The 10,312-nt window shown below is 53.7% G+C and overlaps 4 protein-coding genes across 4 annotated transcripts; 1 reads left to right on the forward strand and 3 right to left on the reverse strand.

Annotated features, from left to right (window-relative positions):
- Positions 1–322: 322 nt before the first annotated feature.
- Positions 323–1,260, reverse strand: B0H18DRAFT_895541 (uncharacterized protein; the record flags this gene model as incomplete). Its single annotated transcript, XM_048041406.1, has 6 exons — positions 323–418; positions 476–541; positions 678–749; positions 809–1,038; positions 1,090–1,140; positions 1,203–1,260. Coding segments are annotated over 6 exons (573 nt in total), but the record flags the coding sequence as incomplete, so codon positions are not given.
- Positions 1,261–2,208: 948 nt separating this feature from the next.
- B0H18DRAFT_895537 (uncharacterized protein) lies at positions 2,209–5,023 on the reverse strand (the record flags this gene model as incomplete). The annotated part of the gene is made up of 14 exons (XM_048041405.1): positions 2,209–2,376; positions 2,438–2,705; positions 2,776–2,845; positions 2,898–3,110; positions 3,220–3,375; positions 3,434–3,504; positions 3,548–3,672; positions 3,725–3,805; positions 3,861–3,999; positions 4,059–4,270; positions 4,332–4,429; positions 4,484–4,709; positions 4,759–4,859; positions 4,912–5,023. 14 exons carry the CDS (start codon positions 5,021–5,023, stop codon positions 2,209–2,211), a joined length of 2,040 nt encoding a protein of 679 aa, XP_047884571.1.
- A 405-nt stretch (positions 5,024–5,428) lies between these two features.
- Positions 5,429–8,406, forward strand: B0H18DRAFT_1130095 (root hair defective 3 GTP-binding protein; the record flags this gene model as incomplete). Its single annotated transcript, XM_048035454.1, has 13 exons — positions 5,429–5,508; positions 5,563–5,660; positions 5,713–5,787; positions 5,841–5,926; positions 5,976–6,139; positions 6,195–6,531; positions 6,590–6,788; positions 6,841–7,217; positions 7,278–7,416; positions 7,468–7,694; positions 7,751–8,097; positions 8,152–8,218; positions 8,272–8,406. 13 exons carry the CDS (start codon positions 5,429–5,431, stop codon positions 8,404–8,406), a joined length of 2,331 nt encoding a protein of 776 aa, XP_047884572.1.
- Positions 8,407–8,658: 252 nt separating this feature from the next.
- Positions 8,659–9,782, reverse strand: B0H18DRAFT_466644 (uncharacterized protein). The gene is made up of 3 exons (XM_048038206.1): positions 9,553–9,782; positions 8,890–9,489; positions 8,659–8,824 (listed from the first exon to the last, which is right to left on the reverse strand). The coding sequence occupies exons 1-3, from the start codon at positions 9,729–9,731 to the stop codon at positions 8,761–8,763; spliced, it is 843 nt and encodes a 280-aa protein (XP_047884573.1). The 5' UTR covers positions 9,732–9,782; the 3' UTR covers positions 8,659–8,760.
- Between the last annotated feature and the right edge of the window lie 530 nt (positions 9,783–10,312).

Below are 10,312 nucleotides of genomic sequence, written 5' to 3' on the forward strand. Positions count from 1 at the left end.
AGGGTGTTTGCATATCTGCGAGGCTTCATTAGTCCAGTACTGTATACGGCGGGGCCGCATGAACCGTGCGCACATCTTGGTCAGAGTGAGAGATCTGTTTTCACAGAATGTCAGATTGATGAATCGAGCGGGGTTTAGTGAACGTTACTCACAGGACAGTGTATATTTGGGTGTTCCGTGTCTAGGTCTATCGTTCAGCGACTAGGTGTAGCCCGTCCCTTATTTGGTGATTACCTGAGGAGCTTTCGCTAGTACTACCATGATGAGAGTGCAGCTAGCTGAACACGCGGCCTCAGTTTGATAGTGGGTCCGAAATCATGCTTCACTCACCGGTAAGTGTACCTGTTTCCACTACTAGTCGGACTGTTCGATTGACGAGAGCAGTAGAGACAGAATCTACGCTGCGTCTCCTGAGGAGCTAGAACATGAGGGCGTAGTTTCAGTTACCCGAACCCTACACAGTGTCGGGGCATACCAGGATGGTCATGATGATGGCGATTACGATATCGACTGCAGCAGCCACAGAGATCCATACCTTGTACTTGTGAGAAAATGCATGTCGAAGGTATATTAGATACTTACAACAATGAGGGAGAACGCAGCTCCGTGAAGAACATCTTCCACTCGAGTTATTGATTTCAGCTGTGAACAGGAGGAGGATGCGTCAGTCAGTAGACGGCAATACGTGCGTCGCTTGTTCGTACCATGACTCCGGCTACAATCGCAAATGTTCCCTGCACGAGTGAGATCTATAGAATGTAGTAGCTTCACATCCTCGGCTCACTGCGATTTAGCCCTCTGAACGTACCATGACAATAGCTCCAGACATCCAGTACGATTTCGAGAACATGTAGATCCGCCAAGCAAAGAACATCTGCACTAGCATTGACATGAGACCGCACATGATTGGCCCTGAGAACCAAGTATTGTGCGTTTCCAACGCGGGCTCGGGGTTCCCGAAGTCATAGACGAAGATGGTCATCATGCCAGAGGTGATCAGCCCCGTATGGACCCATTCGAAGATCAATGTCCCGTATACTTGTCGACGGTGAGTTCAAGACGCAAGACGTAGTTAACGATGATACGCACCCATCAATTTGAAAGACCATGGATCTGTAGGGAAGTAAGTGTGATAATGATCTGATTCAGCATTGGCGTTTAGTACCGGGTTACGGACGTTGTTTGCGTGATATAATACGTACACACTTGTGTATTCAGCACCCCGAGCAATCCCCAATTGAAGAAACCTGCAATGAGCTGACTCCGATGGTAAGTACTAGTCTGAGTGGAGCACAGAACCGGCGAGCTCCCACCTCAGGTCCAGCACTACAGAATAAGTTGAGAACATAGACGGGTTGACCCGAGTCGAAGCCACATGTACTCACAGAAGGTTCATCTGTCCTGTTATCATGATACTGTTCCAGCGGCGCAAAGTCGGGACTTGCAACCAGAGCTCGGAGACCTTTTATAAGTCAACGGATCGAACGCCGAGTGAGCAAGGGTGCGCTCACTCGACAGTTGAGCATCATATGATGACCGTGACCACCAGTGTGTGTCAACCCGGTAGTATGTAGGGTACCCCAGAGGCTTACTAGTAACTTCTCGGCGCCTTGAGCGTTCAAACGTTCATGGCTTGATCATGGCAGTCATAATCCTACCGTCGATGAGTGCAATACACTTGAAAGTAGTGATCATTTTTAGGCTCACCGCGTGGTTCAGGTCAGCAAACTGTCACTTACTTTGAGTATGATATCCCCTTGATTCACAACTGCAACGCAACGGATACTGTGCAGCTCAGTGCAGGATCCGGGCCTAAGAACACGGTTCGGAACGTCGACGGATGGGAACACGAACCTCGGACGGCTTCAAGACAGCTGGAACTTTCGATGGCTTGAATGCGATGCTTGCATCTGCCACATTTCCCAATGACTCGAGGCCGCAGTCGTGCTACCCAAGCACTGATCTGTAAGCCCCGAGGATGAAGATTCTGTAGTACCGCCTTAGGCTGTGTTGGCGGATCTGAGCTCCGAACCTGGAGCTCAGATCCGCCAACTCTGAGCGGTCCTAGTGGAGTCAGGGTTGAATGTACAGTCGGTTGGGGGTGACAAGTACAGTACTAGGAACAGTGATTGCTGAAATGGCTCGTTGTGACCTCACATCTATTCTACAAGCGGCGTAGTGCAACTACGTAAGGCGTCTCTGCGAGCCCTACAGCCTTGCCTTGACGACCTTGCTGCTCAGCAGATCCTCGAGGTCCCGGAATTTGTAGTAAAGTTTGAGAGATTCGGGGTTCGCGACGGTCCCGCTTGGTTTGAGAGTGGACCCGGACACGATCTGCTTCACGGCAATCTCTATCTTCTTCCCGTTCACCGTGTACTGCGCAGATAGGCGTCAAGAATCTGTAACAAGGAGTCGACAAGAAACCACGACGACGTACAGGGATCTCGTCAACCTCGAATATGTGCGCAGGCACGTGCCGCGGGCTGAGTGCCGCCCGAATCGCTGCGCGTATGCGGTTTGCAAGAGCCTCGTCGAGCGGATGGTCCGGACGCATCTTGAGGAACAAGAGAACGCGCTCATCCTTGTCTTGCGGCCGCCGCTGCCCGACACACAGCGAGTCGTCGACAGCGTCGGAGAAATCTTCGAGCACGGAGTAGATCTCCGCTGAGCCAAAGCGGACGCCGCTGGGGTTCAGGACACCGTCACTGTCAGGGAATTAACATGCCATCAACACGGGGTCGAAAATGGACCAGCGAGAGGATGTAGTATAGTTACCTCCGGCCAAGTATCATCAACCCATCGGTCTTCGGGTTTTTGACGATGAAGTCACCCTGGTGCCATACGCCTACCCGATGTTCAGCGCCAACCCTTTCGAAGGTAACCACTCTTGCCCATACCAGCATAAGTAGAAAAGTACGCCTTCTGGACTTTCTCTCCAGAGTCATCGCCCCAGAAGCCGAGCGGCTGCGACGGGTGCGGTCTAGTGCAGACGAGCTCGCCAGGAACACCCGTATTCTCGATGTTCTTGCCGTCGGCATCGAATATCTCAACCTTCATGCCCAAGAGCTTGCCTTGGATCTCTGCAATGTTTAGGTCGGTCCAATGCTGCGCTCAGTACCCACAAATATATGATGGCCTACCTCCCGCATAGACAGGCAGAGCGGCAACTCCACCGACGACTGTGAGTCCGCGAGCTTAGTGTGTCAAATTGATGCGTACGATTTGACCACTTACATGCACCACAGATGTCCGTCCCGCCAGACACAGACAGAAGGTGAATATCTGGGTTGAACGCCTGTTGAGTCCACTCGAACATCGGAGGCGTCAGCACCGATCCCGTCGAGGAGATGGTCCGAAGCGCAGCGAACGATGCCACTTTGGCTTGACTGGATATCAGCGCGATGCAATGTTCATTGTGACGCGGGAGACATACAAGGCTCTATTCCCTTCCCTTGCACCTCGCTCAAGAAGCGCGGACTCGTCCCCAAACGGAGACACTGGAGACTAATTGAGAAGAATGGTGAGCTGTTGCACAAACGGGACTCACCCTTCACGACTGAGGAAGCGGAGGAAGTCTCGCACGTCAGGGTGGAAGGGCGAGCCGTCGTACAGGACGATGCGACTGCCGCACGCGAGGCCCTGTAGCATGTACGGCCACATCATCCAGCCTGTCTGTGCTTTAGAGTAAGGCTGCGTCAGAAAATAGGTTTAATGATAAGTTTACCGTCGTGAATTGGAAGTACGTGTCGTCTGAGGTTAAGCCTATGGAGATGCGGAGGTCTTTCTTGGCCTGGAGAAGAACACCCTGGTGTATGTTACATCAGACAGATAGGAGACGGTAGATTTGGTGAGTAGCTTACTCCTGCAGTATGGACAATGCACTTTGGTGGTCCCGTTGTGCCGGATGAGTACAGAATGTACAACGGGTGGTTGAACGGCAGCTGCTCAAACACCAAAGGACCATTTTCGCCGGTGGCAAGAAAGGCGGACATGGTGACGCTGAGTCCCTGTGAGCTTGCCAATCCTGTCTCACGTCGAGTTATGGTCGAAGTGCTCACCTCTTCGGGATCTTGACCAATTGCAAAGTCGAAAATTCTTTGCCGTCGGCAACACTGGGCAGCAAAATTACACTCTGCAGACCATGCGTCGCAAGAGCGTTCGCGACCTCCGAGACTTTGGGCACCATGTCGAAGGCTTTACCGGCATAGACGACTTCTGACTCGGAGAAGATAATCTTGGGTTGTATCTGTCTATAACGGTCAAGTATGCCCTGAGAAGTTATGGGTATAAGGTTCGTATCGAATGTGGGGCAAGGTTGGAAAACACCGTACGTGAGTGCCCATGTCAGGAGCTGTGCTAGAGAATATAGCACCCAGGGAGGCAGATGCCAACGCAATGACGACTGCGTCTATGCTATTGGTGACGATAGCTAGCGAGTGTCAATGATGTTGGCACATGTGGAACATGGAACAACATCTCTTACCAGCAACTCTGTCGCCCTTCACGATGCCATTCGCTCTCATCGCGGCAGCTAATCTTCTGACCATTTCTCGCAGCTCACGGTACGTATAGTGCTGAACAGTCCCAAAATCTCTCGCGGCAATGCATGCGACACCGTCATCACGGCGATGTAGCAGGTTCTCTGCGTAGTTTAGTCTGGCACCCGGGAACCAAGTCGGTAGCTCCTTCATTCGTCCCTCCTCGAGTATCTAGTGGGGCACTTAGACGGAGCGGAACACTTGACGATCGCGAACGTACCTTGCTCGGAGGGACGGAAGAGATGATACCAATATACTCCCAGACATCCATCCAAAAGTCGTAGCTCTCGACTGAATACCTGTGCAAATCATGATAGTCCTCTGGTCGCAGTATATGAGAGGTGGTACAGTTCGTGGCGCGAGAACTACGTACTCAAGGCCAACCCGTGCTTGCGATTGACCATACGCCTGAACACCTCCAGCGAGGTATACGATGGTCTAGAGGGGCTCCATATCAGTTTAGACTGCGAGAAGTGCCCGTCCATGATGACTTTGTGCTGCGTTTGATCTCAGCGTATATGCGCGACCCTTTGACTTGTACAGTCTCCCGACGAGCGAGGCGAGCAGGCAATGTCGCACAAAGAAGAGAAGGCGGACATAACATTTCGACAAAGCCGTGCCAATGGCGGGAGTCGGACGCCCGGGATGGCCGTCAGCTGGACATTGCAGCAGAGGCGTATCGGCAATGGCCGAAGGCACGCAATGGGCGTCGCCGAGAAAGGCAGGGCCTCTTGTGAGGCGTACCGCATCGTCACTGTCGTCCACAACCAGCACATACTCAACGCTCCCAGCACGTTCCTTTCACCGCCTCGCACACGCCTTTGTCTGGCCAGACGTATATAAAACCGCCCAACATTGCGGCACCTTGATTATCTTCCACGCCGACCGCCATGAACGGCAACCACGTCAATGGAGACGCGAAGCCTAACAATGAACGTATACAAATCATCAACGACGAGAAACAATTTACGTGCGTAAATTTACGCTTGCGTGCACAAGCCAGTGTGTGCTGAGCTCCCGACAGGCCAGAGTTGACCCACCAGGTAGAGCGGTGGGGCCTGCAGAATGCCGGTTTCGACTACGATATTGTCGCAGTATTTGGATCACAGTCTACTGGCAAAAGTGCGCATGAGCATTGCCGCTATCACTGCTTCTTCGTTGATAACGCTCACAGGTACACTGCTAAACCGCCTATTCGGCACTAACTTTGACGTCATGGACGAGACAAGACGGCAGCAGACTACGAAAGGTGCGCGACGATCTCTCAGAGTCCTCCAATGTCAGAGTACTGATCCGTAATAGGTATATGGATCTGTAGAGGCAAGGGTATGAACGCCATGGTCATGGACGTGGAGGGTACAGATGGGCGAGAGCGAGGAGAGGACCAGGTGCGCGCAGTCGTCCTACACCAACTGAGCTGCTCTGACTTTCCCTCAGGACTTCGAGAGGAAATCTGCTCTCTTTTCGCTTGCCTCATCCGAGGTGCTCCTCGTCAATCTGTGGGAACATCAAGTCGGTCTGTACCAGGGTGCCAATATGGGACTGCTCAAGACTGTATTTGAGGTGAACCTCGGGTTATTCGGCAAGAAGTCGGCGGATGGGTGCGTGCATATATACTACCAAAGAGACGCCGAATTTACAGGAGGCGAGCTTTAGTCGCAACCAGCGAACACTCTTGTTATTCGTCATTCGAGACCATATCGGCACGACGCCGCTCGCGAACTTGCAAGCCACGCTCAGCGCCGACATGCAGAAGATCTGGGAGTCGCTGTCCAAACCACCAGAGCTGCAAGACCGTCAGCTCTCCGACTACTTTGACCTCTCTTTCGCCGCACTCCCACACAAGGTGCTCGAGGCGCAGAGGTTTGAGAGCGAGGTGGCAGAGCTCAGGAAGCGGTTCGTGGACAAGTCGAGAGAGGACTACGTGTTCAAGCCTGCTTACCACAAGCGCATCCCGGCTGATGGTGTGGCGTTCTACATGGAAGGCATCTGGGTATGCTATCGGTTCCGTTGCAGTGAAGCGGTGGCCGTTGACACGTATGCTTTCGCAGGAACAAGTCCAGAGCAACAAAGATCTGGACCTGCCTACACAGCAGGAGCTGTTGGCGCAGTTCCGTTGCGACGAGATCTCCAGTGCGGCGCTTGTCGAGTTCAACGAACAAGCGAAGCCTCAACGGAAACCGATCGAATCGGGCAAGGTCGTGGAGGGCCTCGGTGGCATGATGCGGAATTGGCGTACCGCAGCCTTGAGTACGCCCTGGTTGTGCATACGATGACAGACTACTAACGTGTACTTGTGTAGCCCGCTACGACCGCGATGCCTCGCGATATCACCAAGGCGTCTACAGGCGCAAGCGCGTGGACCTCGTTGGCGTGCTCGACTCGACGCTCTCGCCGCTCTTCCTCGGGCAGCTCAAGAATCTGCACAAGGCATGTCTCGTCGCGTTCAAAGACGAAATGCACAAAGGTATGCGCGGCGAAGGCTACAACTTTGCCGACATTGTCACCGCAGCGCGGGCTCGCTGTGCGAAGCGCTTCGTCGAAGGTGCGACGGAGGCGCTTGTGGAGGGTACGGATTGGTCATATGACGAGGAGTACGAGCTGTTGCAGCAGGAGATCAGGAGCGTGGCGAACCAGTGCAGGAAGGATGAGACGAAGAAGATGGTGAACACGATCGAGGTGGGTTGCGCGTGATCTGGTGCTCCGTAGCCGCTGATCATCCCGCTTCTTTGACTGCAGCGGAACTTCAAGAAGCAGATCTCGGAACCTGTTGAGCTGGCTCTCAACAGACCTGAACATGACATGTGGGACAAGATCCTCAAGGCGTTCCGTGAGAACCTCGCGAAGGCAGAGTCATCATACCTCGTGAAAGCGAAGAGTTAGTCGTTTTCGCACCTTCTGGAGTGATGTCTCATGTTGCTCTGTATAGGCTTCGACTGCACGGACGAGGAGAACGAGAGTGCGCTCGCGTCTCTACGGAAGCGTGCCTGGCTGGCGTTCCGAGCCAAGATCGAGGAGCAGACGACCGACGCGGCGTTCCTCACCAAGCTCCGCACGTACTTCGAGGAGCGCTTCCGGTACGACGAGAACAACATCCCGCGCGTCTGGAGACCCGGAGATGATATCGACGGTGCCTTCAAGAAGGCGAGAGACCAGGTATGTCTCATCGTACCCCATGTGTACGACCTCTCACAGCTCACTCTCCTCCGCAGACACTCGAGCTCGTCCCTCTTTACGCAAAGATCCACCCCGTCGACCCCTCGCTTGAGTTTACACTGCCCTCGGAGACATCCGACTCGCTCTCGGAAGCAGCAGACGACTTCGACTTCCCTGCGACGCTCGTGATCTTTACGGAGACGAAGATCCTAGACGTCATGGCGCGCTTTCGGCGCGACGCGGACGCGTACTACGTCGAGGCGAAGCGGAGCACGGTCTCGAGCGTCGCGCAGATCCCGTACTGGATGTACGGTGTGCTCGTCGTGCTCGGGTGGAACGAGGCGATGGTCGTGCTGTTCAATCCGTTCTACTTCGCGATGCTGGCGCTGTTGATTGCGTTCGCGTAAGTGTTACTGGTGATACTTGTACCCAGTCCCGGGCTGACCATATGGTGCAGGTACATAAGCCTCCAGCTTGGTTTGGTGGGCCCGATGTTGCAAGTGGGTAGGACCGTCGGGAATGAGGTGCGCATCCCGTTATGATACATACCTTTGAATATGTGTTGATCGTTCCGCAGATTCATCGCCAGGCCGACAGACGCCTCCGCGAACACTTCTCACAGCCAACAATTACACAACCCGTGCGTGCGCAACGCGCGGATGGCGACGAGGTCGAGCGGGAGCTCCGGCGGAGGAAGGCGGAGCCGATGTAGGTCTGTGTTCCGCACACGTTTCACGAGCATTTCTTATATCGGAAGGATACCTATTCTTGTAATTATTGTCTTGCGTCTGCCTGGATATCTACGAAGAGGCCATAACATTCATATTCATTGGATTGTGGGTACATCAGGTGGTCCCGCCTAAGGGAATTGGGCTGAATTGAGTGACAGATAAGTGCTACAGCATGGAGGACGCGGACTACAATAGTCGTTTCAAAGGGCATAGTCGTTTCGAGGGCATAGTCGTTTCAAGGGCGATTCAAGGGACATAGGTATACCAGACCGGACAAAGCCACCTATGTAGTAGATCAATTCGATTGTGCATTTACGCTTCAAGCGGGAAGCTCGTCAGGACGTCCAGCGAGAAGTCGTCCTCGAGCTCGTCCTCACTGCGGGTCGAGATGAACAGGCACTACGATATCACATCAGTATGTACCCCAAGGTGCAAACCGGTGGTATATCGTGGCGTCCACGTACCATTGCGTCTTCCTCTGATCAACCGGTTCATCGATACGTCGTGCCACTTCGTCAATTGTATGGACCTCCGAGTCCGGCTTGACCGAGCCCTTGGCCTTGAAATAGAACTGGATTTTGGAATCCGGTCCACGAGGGTCCTGGAAGGCAATCCCGACGCACAAGTCGACGTCATACAACCGTACTTTACGAACCTGCAGGTGGGCTATGACAATTTGAGGTGCCTTGCTGATTTGTAGCCGGGGCGGGACGCCGAAGAAGAACTGGTATCGTGGATCCAGGTCAGGTTCGGGCTCAAGACGTGGGCGGTGCACGACAGGGATGCAGATGGTCGAGTTTGCTTCCCGAACAAGCCAGCGGCTGCGGATGAGCCAGCACAGCAACACAAGTGTACACTCCGTGGCAGACAGAACGCCCAGGCAGGACTGCCAGGAGATGCCGGAATCGAGTGTGACGGTCGCAGAGGGTTGCAGGATTGGGTCAGAAGAATGCATGGCCAAGCAGTGTGGCACCGTGACTACTGTGGTCTGCATTGTGGCTGCTTCTCTGGCTCGCTGCGGCTGCGACAGTGATCCGGCCACAGACTTGCAATATGTCAACGTTCTGTCCGGACATGTGCATGAGCAACGAGTGACAGTGGATGCGACAACTAAAATCCTGACTGACCCAAGTGTTCGACATGACGCAGGTAGCTGTATGTTGCCTGTCCAGTTTGCCTCAGTAGCAGAGACGCCGCTCAACGTCGTCCATAGCACTGGCAGCCCGACATGTTCGCGTGAAACTAGTGTCCAGGCAGCCAACAAGGAACCGACTGCAGAAGCTAAGAGGGTGAACAGTGGCGACATCGGTACTCTGCAAACGCGCGAGTTGAGTGTCGCGGTCAACCTTGAGTGGGAGTGTGGACGGGTGTTATGTTGCAAGTGTTGTGACCTATATATGGGGCATAGCAGCCATACTATTCGGGAACTGGCCTCGCTTGACCAGTTCACAAAGCGACGTCGCAGCTTTGATCCGGCAGTGACTAATCGACCTGGCCCCGCACACGTTGAGTGCGATTCAGTATGAATATGCACCAGGACAGGCTGATTCCGCCCCAATACGATAGCTGCCTTGTAACCTAGAGGAATTCCGGATCTGTTCAGGCTAGGTCGGTGGAAAGGCTTGCCAGTGGGCGCCGATTGGCACAGGCCGGCTGAATACTGAGGTTAGCTGTAAAATAAGCCGTTAATTCCCTGCAATGGCAAAAGTCACACACGCGTGTTTGAGTCCTTCAGGGTATAATAGTAAGCCCCAATGCTCGACTGCGCCAAGTGGAATGAAGTTTCGACGAGCAGTGTGCATGACATTGAAGACAAAGTGCCGCCACTCGGAGGTAAGCGTGGCGTTGAGTGCCCGATTAGGAATAGCGAAGTAAAACCTGAGCGCG

This window comes from Fomitopsis serialis (genome assembly GCF_022376445.1).
Source record: "Fomitopsis serialis strain Sig1Antser10 chromosome Unknown B0H18scaffold_460, whole genome shotgun sequence".
NCBI lineage: Eukaryota > Fungi > Basidiomycota > Agaricomycetes > Polyporales > Fomitopsidaceae > Fomitopsis > Fomitopsis serialis.

Coding starts and splice junctions, on each gene's coding strand:
- B0H18DRAFT_466644 (XM_048038206.1), bottom strand. CDS start 9,731: ATGTCGCCACTGTTCACCCTCTTAGCTTCTGCAGTCGGTTCCTTGTTG. Junction 9,490..9,552: donor GCGTCATGTCGAACACTTGG/GTCAGTCAGGAT, acceptor ATGTCCGGACAG/AACGTTGACATATTGCAAGT. Junction 8,825..8,889: donor GATCAGAGGAAGACGCAATG/GTACGTGGACGC, acceptor GTGATATCGTAG/TGCCTGTTCATCTCGACCCG.